A 22446-nucleotide genomic window follows, 5' to 3' on the forward strand; every position below is an offset into this window, starting at 1 on the left:
TTATAAACAATGCATTTTGTTGTGACTGTTGTACGTCTTACTGATTTTTTTTTTATGTCTTCTCAGTTTTATTTGCTACGTGTATCCTATATCAGTGTTGAGCATGAAAACCATCCCGATCTACAGCCCCGCCCGAGCTTCGAATATTACAAATAATTTTTATTTTATTTTGTGTTTTTGGCGTTCAGATCTCTAAGAGCGTCGTCAGCCTGTATGAGAATGTATTTTATTGTCATGTTTTCACTTGTTGCTGATTCGTTTCTGACCGCTTTTGTTTACTGCGTTTTTTAATATATATACAGTATCAGTAGGGCTTGTAATTTCAAATTTAGTATTCGAATCGAATGATAAATTATTCAAATCGGTTAAGGATAATTCCAAATTGTCGCCAACTTGTATCAATTTAAATCCCTCACTCTTTTTGCAAAGCCATATTTTTTAAATGCAATTATGACATATATGTCTTCTTTTTTTAGTGAGCTTTTGATGAAATATGGTTCTTATTGTGTGGGAATTGTTTGAGTGATAAATTCAATATTTTCATTATTTTATGTGTCTGAAGGACCCATCACAATAAAAAAGTCACACATACAATTGGACATCTTACGTTCCAAGTTTTCGAGATTCGATTCGAAAAAAATATTCGATTCGATGATGAAATCATCAGGTATTCGGAAATGCCCAGCTTTAGGTATCAGTGTTGAGCATTACAGCCCTTTCAATCTGCGGTCCCGAGCTTACAATTTCAAAAGTATATGGCTTATTTTGCCTGATATGCTTTAAGCTTTTGATCCAACCATCGAACATCACCAATGTACTTTATCGTGATTGTTTTGCGTCTTGCTGATTTATTTTGAGCACACAGTTGTGTTTATTGCGTTTTTGATGCATTGTCTTCGTATCTTATTGGTCTTGTTTTGGTCCTGTAAACTTTCATTTTCTCGTTAATGTTTTGGCCTCGCCTCGAACAAATTTACCAAAAATCTTACAGTGGAAAATTTTCATGTTGCCCTGGAGGTTTTAAAACGCGATAAGATCTGGTTACAAATATCGAATAATACCTTATGGTTAGTATATGATAGCTGTGGTATTCCAATAACGCAATTCCTTTGTCTCGACTTGACTTGATAAATAAACAATACTATGTAAAAAATCCAGTAAGTATCACTATATTTTTTCTAGGTCGAATTTTTCTATGCTGAAGTACTAGACTTTCTACAGGTCTTGAGTAAGGCTGGACATTTCCGAATACCTGATGATTTCAAAATCGAATCAAATATTTTTTTGAATCTGACCTATTTTATTGCAATGTTTCCTCCAGACACATAAATCACTTAAACATAGAATCAATCACCCAGTTAGTTCAAATAAAACGAGTTTCTGCTGATCTTTAGTGAAACAATTTTATTCCTTGGAATTAGATTGTTCATGTGTACGTTAAGACAGGAATGTAATGATTAGTTGTTGATCAAATAAAAAACAAATTTATTGATTGATTGATCAACAGTTTATAAAACAAATAAGCAAAGCAATTCCGACGTTTTGAATTTATGTACATAGGCTTACCATATATATGAAACAAAATACCGGGACATTGTGGATTGAGCAAACCTTGGTTCGATTCCGAAGCTCATTAATATACAACTCCTATGAATATTAGTAATATTAAAATCATCGAAACACGCTCTTTTAGGCATTTTGAATAATTTAACGGCAGTACAACTGTCGTAAATGCAAGTAAAGTTTCTACAAATAATAACAGATTCAACTAAAACTATTATACTCGAAAGGGCCCCACTTTGGAAACTAATGGTCTGAACGAATGACTATTTAGAATCAATCTAAAGAGATTTACTCAGTTCAGTAGAATTCGCAAATCTCGCGGCCTCTATTTCAGTTTAAAACAAATACGTTTACTCCCGTAGTATGTGTACCAGGTTAGGGTTGGGACATAATTTTATTCCGATTTTCCTAATTTTAGTTCGATTACGAGTTCGGGAACCGTCTGTGTTAGCCAAGTGAATATACCTCCTGCCCATAGGCTTCCGTCCATTTACACAACTTGATTTAAAGTAGGCAAACAAAATAAGTTACCTCCATATTGGTACACACACTTCTGTGGAGCGCCGTTTGTTTTATTTTCGTTCTTCTTAAATTTCTCTTTCGTCATTGATAAAATAGAAAATACGACGTTTCACACAGTTGTCTTCGTACTCGAGAAGCGAAAAGCGATTTTATCATTTTAAACAGCGTGAAATCATATTATCACTTATTTGCGCAAACTTCCTACGTCGTCAATAGTTCAATATACAAATTACAGCGACGCCTCAGTATGTCACGACTTTACCACTAAATGAAAGAAAATTATAGCTTTTTTAAGGATTGAAACTCATTTTGGGGTCTTTTGGTCAAAACAAGCAATTCAAATGAAATTAATATCAATTGAAAATACGAAACTCCGTTATCAGATTTCAGAACGGAAAACAACACAGTGAGTTTATTATTAGGAAGTTAAAGAAGGGAAATATACATGGAACTTGAGAAAAATAAGTCTGGTGGATTCAAAGAAAATTGGTTTAATTTTTCACTGGATTTTGGGGTTATTTCAAGATTTTTATTTGCACTTGTAAAGCATTAATGAATGAATGATTTAAACTGATAAAGTTTCTGTTAATGATAAACCTATTTAAAAACTTTTTAACGAAGAAAATTCCAAAATCGGAATAATTTAAAAAGGATTCAATGTTTAAATTCTTTTCATAATAATGTGTCTAAACCAGCGTTCCTCATATTGTTTTGCCCACGTCAGCGTACCTCGGAACACCTACACTTATTATCGCGCCTCGCGGAACCCCAAGAAATTAGAAAGTGAAAATATTAAAAGAAAATTGTGTAACGGATTTACTTTATGCACCAACTTGCAAAACCGGCTCATCACGGAATCCTTTGGGGCTCCAGTTTTAAGCTAACAATCCATTGAAGAGGCTGATTTTCAAAAACATTTACCATATGGTAAAAATTAAATTCAGCCGCAATTTCTATTCCTGTCCCGCGGAACACTAAAAAAGCTCGCGGAACACCATCAAGAAGCTCGCGGGACACAGTTTGAAAAACGCTGGTCAAAACTAATAAGTTGTCAGGAAATTGCATTTTGAATATTCCAAACATCTTGGGACTTCTTTATCTCTATTTGATAATCATACTAATATTTTATGTCAAATTATCCTAACGGTCAAAAAAATAGTCCAAACACAATTTATTAGATTAACTTTTATGATAAAGTAAGTCAGTCCACTGTTTCCACTTACAAAAGTTTTATTAGAAAGATTTATTTGCCAAAAATATGAGTCAAATGACGTCTGACTGACATTGATAAATAATATTTAAAGATGTTTTCTGCGATTTTTACTAAAACTACTGTCATAATGCTTCCATTGTTTTATCACAAATAATATTAATCGACGGATCGTATTGTTTGAAAACAAAGACTGACAACTTAATCGCATTAATGAGGATAATCAGTATTGTTGTGTCATAACGTCAATCGTTAAATATGATTCATTCTAACAGATACGTCTGTTTTTGTCATTTTCATGAATATTTGCCTTTTCTTTTTCATTCAATTTTTGTGATTCAAATGCTATTGCCCTGATCGAACAGAGCGAAATATTTTATACGCCATATTTATACAGTATATAGTAATTTGATCGGTACTCCCGAAGTATGTGTACCAGGTTAGGCCATAATTTCATGTACAAACACTATGGGAGTCACTTAGCAATGCCCCGAACTCGTAAGTCGTAATAGAACTAAAATAAGTAAATTCCGAATACAATTATGGCCTAACCTGGTAGCCTACATATACTAAGGCGGAACCGAAATCACCACTGTGTAAGAGACCGGATGTTGAGCTATATACTATTTTTAGCGGCCCCAAATTCAAAAGCATTCATCTACAACACTTTGTATTTTTTTCAGAATGCCGAATGAGTTACATCAAGTTCGAGGGAATGTATTTGCGCGGAGTGAAAGAACCCAATCATATAGATTACAATGCAACGACGTTTGAAGCATGCGAGAAGCGATGTTGTTATGAGACAGGGTAAGTAGAAAAATGAAAGATGGACTTTGTTCATTTGTTGAGAACCGGTTTTAAAACGCCCCCTTTATAAAATTTGTCAAGTCTGGCGTCCCACCTCAAAAATACCTATCTAACAATAAACTACAAATAACATATAGTATGGTTTATTCAATCGCAATCTTTACAATAAAGAAATGCAAATATTCAAAATAAAGAGTGCAAGATAAAATCTAACAAATATTTTTAATTAGCTTCACGCCCACTCAAAAAGTTGTCTACGCCCATATCGTTTTGCGTTTCCGACATTCTAAAATTCATTCGTCGTTGTATATATTAACATAACGTTGTGAAGTAAATGGGTCGGGATATGTCCCATGCAACCGCGTGGGAAATTCGAAGTTGATTGAAAAAACAAGCATATCGTAACGTTCAATAATGTGGTCGTGTGAAAGTGTCCTTGTAGAAATTGGAAATTTTTACTTTTATAAAGTTTAAAATAGCGATTTATGACTATCTGCGTTATCGACATTCTAAATTCATAGCGTCGTGAAGTAGATGGGTCGGAATATGCCCAATGCAAATCTGTGAGTGATTCGAAGTTGGTTATTAAACCAAAACATATTGGAACATTGAATGAGATGCGTGTTTATTCATGAAAATACTCTTTGGAGTGGCGGAAAATTTCTAATTTACTATATTATAGGATAGCGATTTATAGAGGTCTGAAACTATTGCCCTTTTGTCATCAAGTTTTGCTTACTCGGTTACAACCAAAACTTCAATATGTGAAAACAGTACGTCGTCGCGTACGAATACCATGTAAAGAGGCCAACTTTGATAACCAAGGTTCCCTCTAAGGTTCGCAATTGCGCATTACCACCAAACCATTTGCGGAGTAAAATCTCATTTTCGTGCACTCGCAACATTACGTTTGCAATGCGTGGCCCGTCATATATATTTTCCAACGCAGCTAGAATGCCAGTTCCATGTTTTAATGTGTATCTCGGTTGTCACTGTTTATTGTGATGTTATAGGCCTACACATGTATGTTAGGTCCAAGTACCTTGATTTCTCTGGAATCACATGGAGTGGGCTGTTTTGAGCCAAGCCTATATTGTCACCGCGTGCTAGCAATAAACATGGACAAAGTGTATAAGCATTAGAAAAACACGGAACATGGACAAGACATTTGAGTTAAATGTGCACGTACTTTGTCCGCGTTCTAAAATATAATATACTATTGTAATGTTTCACAAAGTTTGTTAATCATTTAGAACTCTTGGCAGCCTCAAAATATTCTTACTCACTCACAAGCCTTTGCGTGATGTAAAATTTTCTTAGAGAGAACATTGGTGATAACATAGAACAAGTAGGTCGAAAGTACAAATAAACCATATTGACAGTCTTAAACCATATTTTTACTTTTCCAGCTTCAAATGCCGATCGTTCAGCTATTTCGAGCCAACGCACCAATGCTTTCTTATGAACGTTACTCGTTACTACACCAAATACGACCTGGTTTCATCAAAGTCGCACGTCCACGTTGAAGTTGTCAAAGAACTAAGTGAGTGTGTATTTGTGTTGGGTGGTAATGCAAAATATATATACAAGGTGGTCACTGGTAAAACATTTGTCAAACAGTTATTTATTTTTCTACAAAGAATAACTTTTACGAAGTGTTTTGAAGGCATATGTTATATTACACAGAATATTACAGAAATCAAATAGAACCTGAAAAGTATCAACCTAAGACCTTAAAGAAAATAAAAACGTATCGAATAAGAAACGAGAATATCGGTCAGAGACCGAAGACTTATCGATCGAAAGTTAGGGGATCCCCCAAAACAGCGCTCTTACTCTATAGTGACACCTTGTGCCATCACGAATTAATTAATAACTCGCTAATTATACGACATATTTTGCCCAAAATCAATAGGCTTCTGTTCCGAAATAAGATAAATGCACATGCATAATCTGGAGCAGATTCAATCTCGCTTTCGTGAGATATCGCGTGCATCTGACAAACAAACAGACAGACAGACAAATACCTATCAACATACTTACCAATTAAAATCGATAAGTAATGAGTAAACACGCATTTTATTCGTGATCTCGTCTAACCTTTGAACTTTCTGCTTTTCTAGCGACCACTCTGTATATTCATAGCAGTGTTGGGCAGGCTTGAGTCATATAAAATTTAATGAATTGAAATCCATTCCATCTTTGAACTCCCAATAAAACCAAACTTTAAAGTTATGGTATTCTAGCATTGTTTAATTATTATTTGTTGCTTGGTGGACTGAATACTTTTTGGGCGTCTATGAAGTTATGTTAGTAAGATAATGTGCAAAAAGCATACGATATATAACCATAAATAACAGTGGTTCTGGACCTAAATTTCCGGATCTTTTTGATTAAATATTAGAACCTTGGGTGGCGCTGGTCTATAACAAGTTTTTGCTCACTTCCCAATAAATAGATTTATTCATCTTTCTTCCACATATTATGTTTGTGATTGTTTTTTTTACTGATTGGGAAAAATAAACTTGGCTTGAGAAGCAGATTTTCCGTAGCCCAGTGCGGAAAACGGCTGCAAAACGTCTCATAAACACCCCGCCATTCTAATTATGTTTGGAGTAAATATATTCCCGCGTGCGGTTTTTGATCTCAATGCCGGCAATATATTTGGAAACTATAAATTATTAAGAAAGAAAACATGTCAGTTTTGATGGAAAAACAACTTCCTCGCTTTCGCGCTGTTGTCGTTTTTCTGAATGTGGAAGTTCAGTTTTAATCACAATTTTAACCTTTCTCGCCGTTTACTACGTTCCCTTATCAATTCTTAAAGAAGCAGACTTATTTCATTTCCTATAAACTAGTCTTGAATACGTTATACTGTACGAAAATTACGCTTTTTATGCGAAAATTGCTCCATAAGTACTCAGTCATACGCTGTCCAATTTTAGCATAACGAATAAATAAACTACTGATTACCGCTAGAATCTACAATGTAAGAAAACTGTAACTATTCAATATCATACTCCAGCTTTGTTTTCACTCCTATTTTTGCTTGCTTTTGCGTTTCTGTATGTTGCATGATCAATGAAATATTATAGTGTTTTATAATTTCGTTATAAAGCAGGATGAGTATATTAAAAGGTATTGCTATTTTATAAATGTGTTAAACACAATAGTTACAAACTCGTTTATAATTCTAACTCTTGTTTTCTCAAACCTTTGATAAAAAAAATTAGATGCAGCCAATAGCGTGTCAGTAGTTGATTTCAACTGTGCTATGGATACTCTTTCCGTTTGAGCAAGCTTGAATGTAAAAAGATATATACAAAAAATTAAAACACACCGATTCGAATATTATTTAATTGTCATTTCAAATAGTCAAGATACTTGTAATTACAGCACGACTTAAAATTTGCTGACTATAACGTTCTATTTGTCGAAAACACACTGAAATTAAAATGCTAATCTGTTTCACTATTAGCACATATGGGGGGAAAGAAGACTTAGAGGTTTGGCGCTCCGAGACCCAAAGTACGATTACAATTTCGTTATGTCTAATTCACCTTGTTGCTTCAGGCCTCCCCCTTGGGTTCTTTCACCCCCTCTTCTTGCTACAACACTTTGCCTCGCATCAATTCTGTTCGTCAACATTGCCTAGTAACTAAATATAATTGACAACATTTAAGACAGTCTGAGATACATTTAGCACATATAACTCATTGCTTGAGTTGCATGAAGCATGGCTATTACTAACATCATAAGCATCCTCAAGCTTGAGGTTTAAGGTTCGAATCCCGCGTATGAAAATTCTCGACAACCTGCACAGGTACGACAACCACAACAACAGTAGCGTTCCCTACCCCAGCTCGAACACCAAAGCGACCCGAGTCGTCCTCATCAACAACCACCGTTTCTACAATGGATCCCAATTTCGGGGTGATGGGCCCAGACAAAGGAATTCTAGAGAGTAAGTATTGATTATTGTAACTATCGGCTGTTTTCATACTTATCATGGCGAGAAGAAAGTTTAAAGGCTGTACTACAGGGTAAATTTACCAGATAAATTTTACTTTTTTGAAGAAGTGAATGTGAGAACAATGATTGAAAACCCGTGATGTAAACTTTTAAGCACGTTCTGTTGTTATTATTCGATCTAGGCTTGGTTACAAGCAGTGATACATCTCTCAAATAGAATATAGATTTACTTCCTCATTGCATTGCATCTCAAATAATGCATTTGAATATTTTCGGCACCACCTAAGTTTTAGTTACTAGCCCTGTCAGGTTTTGCAATTAGATAGTATTTCATATTTATTCCGAGGAACAGTACGACTGATAAGCCGAATTATTCGTATACTGTATAACCGGTCAAAACCCTGGATGAGATAAAAAAGCTAAACCGTTAATCGTTCTGTCAATATTAGTAAAAAAAACAGTTATAATACAGTTTAATTCACTTACTCAACTAGTAATCCTTACTAAATTTTGATTAAACTTAGGTTATTACTCACGGAATTGAGCCTTCTGACAGTTCATTTCTAACTTGTACGCCATTTCGTTGTATTCTCGTCTCTATGGTGAAAATATAGTTAGATTCAACCAATACGATTGTGAAATTCTAACGATACAAATTTATACAAGTAAAAATGCGTAGCACTTCCCGTGTATGCTATCTTGTGCAGGCTACCGGTACACCATGGGCTAATCAACGACTGTCAGTGTTTATGATGTCATGGTGCATTGTTATAACATAATATTATTATGTTATGCATTGATATGACAGTGTGTAATAAGTGGTCAACTGTGTTGTAATAATACGGCGTTGTATAGTCGTTGTCTGTATTCGGATTGCGCTATAGGATGTTATTTGCAAATGCAACTAAGCTTTAATTTGTTGAAACCAAGAAAAGTTTTTTTAAATGTTTATTTGTAACTATTTTACAGCAATTCCGCCACCGGACCGCGTGGTCGCCCCAGAATGCCCAAAAAGATGTCTGAATGGTGGAGGATGTTTACTGAGACGAACGAATAAAGGCGTTGCTGCAAGAGAAGCGTATTGTAAATGTCAAAAGGGATACACTGGTGACCAATGCGAGATGGAAGTTTCTGAAGCTGGTAAGTGAATATCTCAAACTTTGAAAATTCAAATTATGAAGTCAGAATCCGATCTTTTCCACTAAGAAGTTTTAGATTTACTGAAAAACGCTTTACTGACAGAATAAGGTATTTGAAGCTCTGTAAATGGATTTTGATCCGGATGACACAATAATTTCATATATTAATAGATTACAGTTACTGTTTGAAATTTTAAGTAATCTTTCCGATTTTCAACATCCAGATTGCTCTTCTCAATTTACCGTCGTCTATTGACCCCCTCCTTCCCCTTTTGTTATGAATATCGAAATGCCAGTCTTGTATTCGGTTATAAATATTTTTGTCCAAAAAGTAGCATCATCAAAGCTTCTAGTTATTCTATACCTTTAGCTAATCTCCGCAGAATATACGCGTCATTTCTGATATTAATTATCCAATCACTCCAGTATTTCATGAGACGCATTGTATAAATAGCGTATACTTACTTAATGCATTGAATTCGATTTCATTATAATTATCGATTTCTTTTTCAGGTTTTTATTTTCCTATAACATTAATTTATATTAATATAAGTCTCATCAACCGATCCGATTTATCACTTAACACTAATCCTATAACTCTAATGATTCCGTACTAAGATAATCAGTCCACATCACTCCAACCAACAAATCTAACATTTGAAATAAAAGTGTTGAATACCTTCTAGTAATAAAGTCATGCACTCTAGTAATGTGAAAGGTTTTGGGTAACAAGAAAAATCTGTTGAAATTGTATCAGTCAATCGTTCTAGCAATGATGCTATGGGCTGTATTTATGGCGGAACGTATTCAAATAATGATGTCATCGATATAAAAATTGACTTCACACACATAACAACGGCATCACAGTCTTTAGCAATGACGTCACACATGCATATATTACGTCATCGTCTTTATTAATGACGCCGCACACTTCAAACAATGGCGTCCTATGCTTCAGTAATGAGGTTACACACTGGAACAATGGTTTCTGTAATGACGTCACACAATGAATTAATGACGTCATATGATGTAGTATTAGTGCATTCACCATGCGGCGTCATAATAATTGTCTTTATGATGTCACAGGTGGATTTCCGATGTGGGTGATTGCACTCATTGTTCTTGGCGGAATCATACTTATCCTATTCCTGACTGTTTGTATCATGTATCATGTGTACCGAAAGAAAACAGGAGAATACAAAGTTGTGAAAGCGATTCAAAGATGGACGCGAAGAGGACGTGGAAGAAAGAAGCTGGTAAGTACCGGACCGGGCAGTAGGATCCATAGTTTGTATGCTATAATGTAACAATTGTAATTTGTTTCTGAGTCGTTTAACGGTTTAACACAACAATTTACAACCAATATGTTGTATGTAACTTTGTTCGACAGAGCCCCAAAAGCTCTAACTACAAAAGAAGGACGTAAACCATGAATCGAAACTACAAAAAATTTGAACTATGTGCTGTATATGTGCATGAATCCGTCTTGCTCATTGCATACGGCTATAGCTAACTTATAATCTTTTCGGTGTTTTAATACTATCTTAGAGTATTTTATGTTGCTCTTCCAGGCCCGGGCAGCACCGACACCAGAAGATGATTACGGCCACATTGAGGAAAACAATCATCTTCCAACCCAACACCTTCACCCTCAACACCTTCACCCACATCTTCACCATCACACATCTCCCACCACCAGTGTTCAGAGTATCCACGGTTCCGTGACGTCATCTACAACTCATTCTACAACCACTTCTGTGTGATAGTGACGTCACCGATGACGTCATGGCTAGGAATCCTATAAAAGTTCCAAAGACGAATACTGCTCGGTTATGATGTCGATGCGCAAAGACAATGTCTACTATTTGTTCCATTTCTAACCATTTTCGTGCCTGAAGCGCTTTGTTTCGTCACAACAAAGATACTTTTATTGCGTCATATCAAACATTACACAAATTTCCCCGCTTTTAGATCATGGATATTATGCTTATATTACTCTCGGGCACATCAACAATAGAAAAGTGTCATGAGTGTGATGTCATAATCGCAAATCCGCTAAAATTGAACTAGCCCAACGATTGTTAAGTCACAATTTCATATATAAAATCAGGGTTGTTCTAGTATCTATCTTACATTATTCAATCCATGGCTACAATCCTTACATATTCCACTGTGAATTGTAAATAATTGTGACGTCATAATATTTTCCCGCCAAAATGATTTGAATAGTTTGAGTGCAACCGTCATGGTATTTGCTTCTTCTAGCTTTTCGCGCTGTTTAGTGAAATTTTTATAGTAAATCTGTCTATAATCAGTGAGCTACCCTTCTAGTAAATCATTTATTTGTCAACACAATGTATACGCATCATCACATAAAGCATAACAAAAAATCAAAAATCTAAAACTTAACTTACTCAAGTTAGGTTGTCTCAAAAATGTATGGGTTCAAATGTACGGTCGACGTCTACTCCCCCCACCCCCCCCCCATTCGTTTGTGAGAACTACTACCATGAATCCCATTCCACATTTTATCCTTAAATTAAGTGACAGGAGTTACGGGGGATCTTGAAATGTTCGACTTCTGTTAATGTGTTTGCACAGTAAAAATATTTTACCTCACAAATGAAGTTAACTTGATTCGCTTTGTTTTAACAAAATCGCAATAAGATCTAGCTAGTATCGCTGATGCAGGACACGGACTCTTAAGACTAGACCAGAGGGTTTCGGACATAAGGTTTTAGTAACACGGGCAAAAAATTTCGCACACCTAAACTGACAGGTCATGTAAGTGTGACTTGAAAAGTTACATTTTATGAACAATATCGCAATCGTAATACATTCCTTCAGCTAGTTTTACCTAAAACGTCAAAATTAGTTTAGTTCGTCTGAGACAGCATCAGGCGGGCCGAATTAGATTACCCAAAGGGTCGGAATTGGCCCGCGGGCCATAGTTTGCCCATGTCAGGACTAATCGTTCCGAGGCAGACTCGAGTGCGTATGCATGTTTATCAACGACGCGCTTAAGAGACCGATATCAGTATTTAAAACCCTAGAGCGTTAATCTATAAGTACAGAAATAATTAATCATGTTGTTAGAATGTGATAAAACAGTGTCTGTAACCCTAAACGCATACACATATACAATAGCAGTATTAACACTTTCATTTGGGTAGAGAAATATTGAAATTTGGACGCTCCAGAAGTATGTGCACCAATATGGAGGTAACTCATTTTGTTCGTCTAGTGTACATCAAGTTGTGTGAAGAGACCGATATATTCAATTGGCTAGCACAGAAGGTCCCCAAACCCGTAATAGAACTGAAATAAGGAAATTGGAATAAAAACATGGCCTAACCTGGTACACATACTTCGGGAGTACCAAAATATGAGCATGACAGTGCCATGGACGAAATGGAACTTGTCTATCATTTATTCATTCCGATACTTTTTCTGTATGTAATATAAGATTTATTGTCTATTATGAATTTGTGTTTCATTGATTTTTTTGTTTTTCCTATTTTATTTTGCTATCATGATATTGTTTACTTTATAGCTAGGATTTGAATTAATTTTCAGTGTTTTGGCGCCAATTTGTGCCATTTTAGAATATTTTCATTGTTTTATTGCTTAGCTTTGTTATATTATAATTTGAAACAATTGTTGTAAAATTATTCTCATTGTCACGTCATATAAAGTGTTTTTGATTTTATATTATGACAAAATACTGGGTGTAAATATATTTTTCATTGCTTTCTATTAATCATCATTGTAACGAATAAAACTAAACATTTATTTAAAAATGATTTCGTTGAAAAAACGAAAAGAAGAAGAAAAGCTTGAATGCGCGATATATTTTGATATATAAAGTTAGTTTTATTCGAAGCTGAAGTCGGAATGGAAATTTCAGACCTATTCAAACTGGGGATAATAGAGGCAAGAATTTCGCTACTCGGGATTTAGGGACAATAGACAATAAATTCATTTCGTCGTGCAAGAAATCAGAACACCAATTATTTTACCCTACATTACCGGATTTTATCGCAATTGACAGAAAGTTGCGAAGGACCAGAAATGATCATCATGAGTCTGCGACACCAAGATTTAAAAAAGGGCAAAATTGAAAGAAAAATAGGCAAGAGACACAATTAGGAAGAGGCTTCTACCTAGGTTCAACATACGTCCCGGTTTAGCAGGGACAGTCCAAATTTTGACACGTCCGATAGGCTTGAATGTTCCGGTCATGTCGTAGGGCAATAGAAATTTTTATTTTATATTAATACAATATTTTTTACCGGAGCCAGTCCATTTATCAGTGATTTGTGACGCTTCGCACTTGTTCAGTGAGAAAAGGAGAGAATCTACTATATTGTTATGTCATAATTGTTATATGCTAACACCTGAGGTTAGCTGAACTGCCGTTAAATTTTTCAAAATGCCGAAAAGATAGTGCCCGTTTTTCGACGATTTGAATATTGCTCGTATTAATATGGGGCCCCTCTAACCACCCCAACTCATCCCCGCCCCCGGCTGCTCCTATGACCCAGTGATTGACTTGACTTGAGACTGGGGTGGCCCGTGATAGACTCGCGGCTGGTGGGTGATTTAGGTACTCGATAACTTTCCAATAAACTAACTGCACGCTAATCTTTAACGAGATTTTTAATCGTGTCCGGTATCTCAATTACAATAGATGTGTAAGTTACGTTGCTACGTGGTGCGAGCTGGTTTCATATCTTTATGTATAAAATACAACAGCAAAGAAAAGTGACGCGAAGCACGATTTTTTAGAATAGCCATCAAAATTATTATCACAATTTAATGAACCGAGGTCGGTATTAAATCAGGAGTCAAGCGTTAATCTCTCGTCAATTTTTGGCAGACTTCAAACGTAATGTAAGTAAGAGCGAGAAACACGGAGCGATTCTGTATAGGAAAGTATTTCAATTTGGTGAGGCAGCATTTGATTAGTCTAGATTTATACTAAAAGAGTAGAATATACTCTCCTCAAATGTGTGGTACCGCATATGCGGATTTACCATTAGTTAAGAACCTCTGTATTAGTTGCGGAAGGTGGAGAATAGAAGAAAGTGCACAAATAAAAGTTGGACCGTGGTACACGCGTTGTGCTGTCATAGCTGCATCACATCAATCGGGGGTCGTCAACCTTTTATTGCTCGAATAGAACAGAATATAATTTTTTTTTCCTCATTGCATTGCATCTCAAAAAATTCCATTTGAATATTGTCGGCGTCATTGAACCCTTTGCACTTAGCATCAACTTTTCTGCATTTTGTTGCCATTTGTCTAATTGTAATTAAATTATAGGCTCATTAAACGAGTAATTGTGAATTCCATACTTAGACTATGATATAATATAGTCTACCCGTGTCTCGCAATGAATTATGTAATGTAAAGAATTTAGCTGTTTTTTTACTATAATTCAGTGAAGCGTCGCGGGCTGTAGGTTGCCAACCCCTGAGATAAATCATAAAGGTAGCCCTAACTACTGTGTTTCCTCGAAAATAATACTGCGTCTTATTTTCTGAATATGACTGAATTTGAAATATTCTTGAATTGTTTTTACAGTACTTTCTTTATATCTAAGCACTTAGTTGTGCCATCAAACCTTAGAAGCAAACATGGACTTCGTCAAAACACTTTTCTTTCTCTCTCTCATCTGTGGCTCGCTTGCGGAGCTAAAATTACCCGGTAAGATTTTGTGTCTGCTTTTGGTAATTATTGCGAAATTGCTAACGTGTGATTATTTGATTACTAATCCGCATTCGTATTTGTCGCATTATTTACTTGTTTAGTTGTTTTGGCGTTGGCCGGGGGTGTGCAACCTTCAATACAGGGGGGCCATATACAAATAAGTGAGTGAAAATACGGGCCGCACCTTCATTTAACATAATATGCTTTCTAGTAGTTGCAGGCCCAAAAATTGTGATAATTGATTTCATGATATGTGTTGTTTGGTTCACACAAGCTAGCTGTTAGAGCGTTGTGTCGTCATAGGTATAGAAAATCATAAATTGAACTCGGGTATAGGCTTTGCAACACAAGGGAATTGGAATTACTCAAACATACCAGATTGAACTAAATTAAAAATCAACATTCAAAATTTACATTTCTCGGCGGGCGCACAATTTTCCATGTGGATCGTATTTGACCCACGGGCCGCAGGTTGCACACTCCTCGCGTAGAAGAAATTATCTGTTCGATTCTACCTCAGTCGCGTGTAAAGTCGAATTTAGCTTGGGGGGTATAATGAAAGGGCATAACTTGCTTGCTTGCAGAGAATTAACCTGGTTAGATTTGCCTCCGAAACAAATACTTACTAGATATATCGAAACCGGTTGTTGTTTTTCAAAGGAGTCTGTCCAATATAAGGCCACATGCATTTACTCAGAAGCAATGGATACTCATCTCTTGAACATAGATACAGGCACTCACTCAGAAACAAAGGATACTGATTTCTGAGCAAAGTTGAGGGCACTCACTCAGAAGCAAAAGGTACTCATTTCTAAACAAAGTTACAGGGACTCACTCGCTCATCACTGAGCAAAGTTACAGGGACCCACTCACAAGCAAAGGATAGTCATTTCTGAGCAAGTTTGAGGGCACTCATTCAAAAGAAAAGGATACTCATCTCTGAGCAGGGTTACGGGCACTCACTCTTAATAAACGGGGTGGACGACAACAGAAATGCCAAGAAGGTATAGAAGAAAATATTCAGCAATTTGGGTGGCGCAATGTCTGTTTGCTTTTGTCCCTGACTTCTGATACTAACATCGCTGGTATACGAGAGATTTTTTAATAATATATCAAACTCAACCCGTAACCCAGCGATCCCGTCAGACTCCTACTCTATATGTCACCATTTCCTGGTATATAATTAGAAGGGTCACTTCCGTATGACATTCGGTCCAGTATTTTATTATTTCAATTTTGCTCGAAGTTCACTGGATTATGTTGTTTATATAAATTATTTCCCGTCGCGTTCATATATCTGAGCTCCCTTGTAAAATACCACGTTTTATTTTTGACAGCTGGAACCTGCTATTCCAAAATCGTGAAGGGAAAACTGGTCTAAGTTGGAGATTGCGAGGTAAAATGAAGTTACCATTCCATTATATATTTTTATACCTGTCCTCCAAATATGGCATGTAAACAGTTCTTATTTTTGGAAGAACCAGAATTCTTTCGGTTTTGAATTGCATATTCAATATTCCGATTGCCAGATATTAGTCATGAGATTTTAACACCATAGTCGGGTGGTTCCAAATATTGTCGTGAAATACCCCCCTTCATCTATTTTGGAACTTCTAATTCCTCGCTAACTATTCGTAAAAACAACTTTATTTATTCAATCTATTATGGATGCTTAACTGGTGTTAATGCGCCAGTCGACTCCCGCTTGTATACATTTATAAAGTAGTTTAGTGTTGAAATATTAGTATCACTACAGCAAATACAAAGAAAATTCCTCCCCAAAAACGACAAAATTCCCTTCCGATTAGGAAACGTTGAGCTCGTGCAGGGGTGTGCAAGCTTTGGCCTGAAAGGAAACATTGTGCGGCCCGCGGAGGATTACCAATTCTGAATGGTGTGCCCGCGAAACTATTTTTTAGTTTAGTTAATCTAATACGTCTAATCTAGAACCCTACAACTACCAGAAAGGCTATCATAAATGAAGGTTTACCCATTCACTTGTATCTGGCCCTCCTGTAAGGTTGCACATCATAGAGCTAGTTACCGCTCATCGTAATTCAAACTTTATTCTCTATTAGCTGTTGACGAAACTAACGTATTTTAAAATAGCTTTTATGTTGAAATCATTTTATTAATCATCTCCATTTTATATTTATTTCACAGAAAAACGATGGATCTGGTGAGTTCGCCTTACTGCATGATTCACTTTGAGTTCGAAAATTATTTACTTCCGTGACCTAAAATAATTGTGGCGTTAAAAATCAAAATTTGACTCATACATGGGTAAAAATTTTCTTTTGGGGCTTAAGGTAAGTCACGTTTCGACTGTTACTGCCAATGTTTGGTATCAGGTTAGAGTTAGGCCATAATTTTATTCCGATTTTCATATTTTAGTTCTATTACGAGTTCTGGGACTGTCTGTGTTAGCCAAGTGAATATACCCCTGCTCATAGGTTTCAGTCCCTTTACACCACTTGATGTAAATTAGGCGAATAAAATCAGTTACCTCCATATTGGTACACACCACACTTCTGGAGCTCCGGTTTAAATCCCTAACCCGTCATGAAAAGTCATTCCATTTTTATTTATTTGAGATGTTTTTTTGCGTTTTGATTTACAACTTCTGACGGCATAATATACAACGTGAAATGCATTGGTGACGTCATATTCCAAATTTGATAAACGTATTTTGGCATCATGATAGACCTGCCATATTCCTTAAAAATGCATCGAGACAGCATAATTGATTTTTTTCGTTGGCATAAAATACCTTACCCGACTCACCAAATTGTTTTACAGAAATTGCCAGACAGATCAAGAAGAGTATCGAAGAGAAGAAAAAAGCTGAAAGTAATTTATTTGACCATCACAAACTCGCCCACTTGTATGTAAGAAGCTGAGATATTACCAAGAGAACGGAAGTTTTCAGTGTCTGTATTGCATACCTATTTGGGCGCTCCCGTTGTATTCGTATCAAGATGGCGCACAACCTGAACATATCATGTGTACCGGACCAGGGTAGCAGGTTGTGCGTCATTTGGTACAAATACAACGAGAGCGCCAAATAAGTATGCAATACAGACCCTGGAAGCTTCCGATCTCTTTGTATCACCCCTATTGTTTGTGAGTAGTGGATGAAGTAGTAGATCTGAGATTCGAACACAACATTTCGAACCTATGGCGTCAATTAGGTATAAACGCTTTGACCACTAAGTCATAGAATTTTTTCCTAGTATGGTGATCAACCAAGCCACTAGTAGTTGCGACTTTGTCAACCAAACACACATCTGAACTTGCGAGCCATTTTCACATCTAAAAAGATTTGTCTTATCGCTCTGATATGATTAGTTTGTATTATCGGCTTTTCTCTCCCTAGAATAGTTGAGTCTGATCAAAACGAAAAAACGACCGAAACCGAAAATTTGAAATCCAGATCCAATGACGCAACTTTGGAGAAATAGCAATTTTTAATTTCAAATATTAGGCACAATTTTCCTATTCGTTTTTTGGAATGGCATTCATCGATTAAACGTATAGCGACACCTCGTTGGTCGTTAGCGTCGGTCGTTGATTGGTCGAGTGGCGCGTCTGGTTTTTTTTTGGCGTTTCTATATTCGCGCTCGATTGAGGCACGGGCGGAGTCATAGAGAAATACTTCCACGCACTCCATCGACGTAAAAGTGACCGCTTGATGGCCACAAACATAATGTTTGATGTGACCAAAGCGTATATATAATATAAGCGAGGCAACGCTCAGACGTCACAGATGAAAAGTTGTATTTATTCGTCGACATTGCCGGCCGACCCAACTTCGCTTCAATGGCCGTTTCTATTTTCTGGTTAACATTTTTCGTCTGTCAAGCCCCATAATGCCCTACTGCTCAGCTCCAAGCTGCGCTAGAAGAACAAATGACATTGTAGGATTGTTGCGAAGACATTTTACAGCCTCAAATTGGCGTATCACTATAAAATCTTTGAAAAAATGACCAAAAATGGTTCTACGCTGTGTTTGTGGTCGAATTTATCGCATTAGATAGTTTTTTTTTATTCCTAATTGAGGTATATATATTGATAGCATATATCTTAAAATTCAAAATCCGCCCTTCGGTTTCATTCTAGCCCTTATAACATCGGACTTATTCGATTCGGTACAACAACACGACGGAAATTTCCCATAAGACTCCATTGTTTCGCGTTTGCCAAATATGGCACAAGATGGCGTCCATGACCTTGTTTAACATTAGGCAAATTGGTTGCTGGCCGTTGGCTGTGACTACCGCACCCCAAGCTTAGTCCATTCAGCTCCTTGATCACAATAATGGGTACTACCGTAGTACGTGAACCAAGATGGCGGACACTTTAACGTAGTATGTGTACCAGGTTAGCAGTGGTGGGATTCTATAGAACCGACTCATGGAATTTCATGAGATCAACACGTGTAATAGAACTAAAATAAGGAAAATTGGAATAAAATTATGGTCTAACCCCAACCTGGTACACACATATATACTACGTTCCGGTGTCCGCCATCTTTGTTCACATACTACGGGAGGACCAACAATGTTGTTTTCAGATAAATGTGGCGTTTTCTACGGTTCCAAGTGCTACCGAGCAGTCGTGTATGGTATAAATAACGTAACCTTCAACATAGCTAAATCCATTTGCGGACAAATGAACAACGGACAACCGGCGAATATTTACGACCCTGCTCAATATCAGTTGTTGATTTCCTATTTGCGTTCAATGATTCTTGCTGGCCAGTCATCTACTATCGTCTGGACAGGAATGAAGTATAAGGTCAGTATGATGTGGTGAGGAGCGTCGCTGCGGCTCATCGTGCTAAGCGTTAGGAATACGCTAGCCACCGCTCATCTGCGTGGTGGGTTCGCAGGTTCGAATCCCATGCGGGGATAGTTATGTGCGAGAGGATTGCTGGACTCTTCGCCGCCGTTGGGTGGTTCACGTAACATGGTTCGCCATATGGACGATATGGTTAAGCCGTCTTGACGGCTTTCCTCTCCATTATCTATTTAATTCCCGTCGCGCCTTGTCCAATACCGATCTACGCACGCCATATCGGAGAAATCCCAATCTAAGCAATTTCTTGACGGCCTCATAGCCCGTAAATACGGTATAAGTGGATTTTCATTCCTCAACTAATATGGCAATTATTTTGACAATAAAATAAAATTTAATAGTTTCAGAACAATCAGCTATGGTTGTCCAATGGACGAACAATCACCATAGAAACGGAAGCTTGGAAGTCCTCTTTTCCGACATCTTATCCATCATGGGAAAACATTGGTATCATTGTCAATACAAATCCAGAGAAAGAATTTCAGGGAGTGTACAATAACCCTCCAACCTCGTTTTTGTCCGGTGTCATCTGTGAAATATGAAACCAGCTTATAACTTGACAGTAATACCAAGGACTTTAATTTCAATGCACTTTCTCTCTCTTTTTCGATGTCCATAAAGTCCCTTTATAATTTCAATTTTGATATCGATAAATTCCCCTTGCAACTTTGAAAAATTATCATGGACATCTATATATATAAAGGTGTCCGGGTGTAATGTAACAGGATTTCAGCTTTTGTTTTATTGTTTTGTGTGTCTATATTATTTTTAATTTCATGTATCAGAAATAAATAATTCGTTAATTAATCCGTCACAGACTCGATACCCGACTCGGTCGGAGTGGTAAGTTGGTAACCAGACGGCCTGGTTCGTCATAATCAATCAAGTTTATTTTTTTCTCCAACCAGTAAAAAAATAAATAAATAACACAGGCACAAATTACAAGAAAATAGTACACAGTTTTACTGGGGAAGAGAAGTCGAGGGGAACCAAAAATGGTTATCGAGCAGCGACACCCGAAGTACCACTGTTAATATTGGATGAACAATAAATCCCAGATCAAAAATTCAATTTTATTCATAGTCTATAGTCCATACATTCTATAGTCATTTAAAATATTACCTTATAGTTGCAAGCTCGATGAAAACAGCAAGTTTCAAAAGCAATAGTTGATGAATATACATAGCTAAAACTGTGATTAAGTGTTTTTCAATATCAGATACCGGTATTGAAACATTGATGCAATCACAAAGTTTTAATATTTAATCAACCAAAATTATGTTTAGAGTTCTTCATAAGATTAAAATGTTTTACCGGTACTCCCATCGTGTATGTACCAGGTTAGGGTTAGGCCATAAAATAAGGATTCCAGTCCCCTATGGGCCCATTCACACCAACGCAGTGCGTTGCGTTATATTTTGACGCAGATGCAACGCAATGCGCTGAACTTGTTCACACTGCGTTGCGTTGACGCATGTCAAAAGGTCATATTCCGGGTGCCCGTATTTTGGATCAGGAACTTGATAGGCATTGTGTTTAAGAGCAGAGTAGGTAAGACAGCTGTTGTTTGGATATAAATTTGAGACGTTTTGGCGATTGTATAATGCCGTTGTATATCAATGATAGTTATTATTTTCAAAACAATGAAAAATGTACAATGATTTTTATACAGATTGATTAGATATCGGTATGGCAGGTATGGACTTAGAACATCTCATAGTTGAGGTCAGAGAAAGGAAGTGTCTTTACGCTGTAAAAGAAGCAGCCTACAGGGATACAATTAAAAAGGGAAAGGCGTGGGAAGAGGTCGCAGAGGCGTTGGGAAGAAGTGGTAAGAAAATGAGTATGAGCCTAGAATAGTTATCTGTTACTATATTGCATCTAAAACCAATTAGGAAGAAATTAAGTAAATGCAAGATAACAGAATAAACTTCAAAGTTAATTGCTTTTCAGTGACAGATTGTAAGACCAGATGGAGATCTACAAAGGATAGGTATAGGAAAGAGAAAAGAAGGGAATCAGAGGCTACGAGGAGTGGGGCAGCAGCAGGGGGATATAAAGCATGGAAGTTCATGGAGGTGCTAAAGTTCCTAGACGAGCACGTCGACTTTCGAACGTAAGTATTATTTGCTTTCGTAACAAACGCAATAATATTTCTAATCCCTACCCCACAGTATCAACGGTCGCAAATGACTGACTGACTACTCCAGATCTCGGAACCCCAAACTATGACCATGTAACTTACTCTTTTCCAAAGAACGTCTTCAAATATTGACGAGGATGTCACTCTTGTGGTGCTCCAAGATGGAAATAATGTCCAAATGAGTGGTGAAGCTGACAACTTACCTAATATGAACACCAGTTGCACTACATCAGCATCTGATAAAGATGCACTTACAAAAGCGACTGATCTTGACGAAACTATCATGAGTCTTGTCAACAAAGGTATTTAATTCTAAAACCTTTCCATGAGGCATATTTGTGTCACACAAATGATTTCCAATCTAATAATCATACCTTTATTTACATACAGAGAGTGATGATGCTGAAAAATTTGCATTGAGCCTCGTAGATACTCTAAGCAGGCTACCAGTACAACGTTTGCAACTTGCGAAAATTAAAATTCACGAGCTTCTGTACAACATCGAATTTGGGGAAATATAA

The 22446-nt window shown here is 36.7% G+C and overlaps 3 protein-coding genes across 4 annotated transcripts in view; all 3 read left to right on the forward strand.

The window, feature by feature from the left end:
• Positions 1-11645, forward strand: part of LOC120334833 (uncharacterized) — a 69391-nt gene extending 57746 nt beyond the window's left edge. For both annotated transcript variants that reach the window (XM_078113340.1, XM_078113336.1), the window contains exons 3-8: positions 3979-4102; positions 5512-5645; positions 7926-8066; positions 9044-9214; positions 10300-10469; positions 10785-11645. In XM_078113340.1, the coding sequence (XP_077969466.1) occupies positions 3979-4102; positions 5512-5645; positions 7926-8066; positions 9044-9214; positions 10300-10469; positions 10785-10976 (932 nt within the window). In that variant the 3' untranslated portion in view covers positions 10977-11645. The remainder of the gene's footprint in view (positions 1-3978; positions 4103-5511; positions 5646-7925; positions 8067-9043; positions 9215-10299; positions 10470-10784) is intronic.
• Positions 11646-16262: 4617 nt separating this feature from the next.
• LOC120334838 (uncharacterized) lies at positions 16263-20589 on the forward strand. The gene is made up of 5 exons (XM_078110341.1): positions 16263-16321; positions 17089-17104; positions 17725-17775; positions 19499-19722; positions 20124-20589. The coding sequence occupies exons 4-5, from the start codon at positions 19597-19599 to the stop codon at positions 20322-20324; spliced, it is 327 nt and encodes a 108-aa protein (XP_077966467.1). The 5' UTR covers positions 16263-16321; positions 17089-17104; positions 17725-17775; positions 19499-19596; the 3' UTR covers positions 20325-20589.
• Positions 20590-21168: 579 nt separating this feature from the next.
• On the forward strand, positions 21169-22446 carry LOC120339708 (uncharacterized). Its single transcript, XM_039407894.2, has 4 exons — positions 21169-21613; positions 21736-21898; positions 22040-22227; positions 22316-22446. The coding sequence occupies exons 1-4, from the start codon at positions 21472-21474 to the stop codon at positions 22444-22446; spliced, it is 624 nt and encodes a 207-aa protein (XP_039263828.2). The 5' UTR covers positions 21169-21471.

Source organism: Styela clava, chromosome 1 (assembly GCF_964204865.1).
Source record: "Styela clava chromosome 1, kaStyClav1.hap1.2, whole genome shotgun sequence".
NCBI classification, from domain to species: Eukaryota; Metazoa; Chordata; class Ascidiacea; order Stolidobranchia; family Styelidae; genus Styela; species Styela clava.

Coding starts and splice junctions, on each gene's coding strand:
- LOC120334838 (XM_078110341.1), top strand. CDS start 19,597: ATGAACAACGGACAACCGGCGAATATTTACGACCCTGCTCAATATCAG. Junction 19,723..20,123: donor GGACAGGAATGAAGTATAAG/GTCAGTATGATG, acceptor AAAATTTAATAG/TTTCAGAACAATCAGCTATG.
- LOC120339708 (XM_039407894.2), top strand. CDS start 21,472: ATGGCAGGTATGGACTTAGAACATCTCATAGTTGAGGTCAGAGAAAGG. Junction 21,614..21,735: donor AGAGGCGTTGGGAAGAAGTG/GTAAGAAAATGA, acceptor ATTGCTTTTCAG/TGACAGATTGTAAGACCAGA. Junction 21,899..22,039: donor GAGCACGTCGACTTTCGAAC/GTAAGTATTATT, acceptor TCTTTTCCAAAG/AACGTCTTCAAATATTGACG.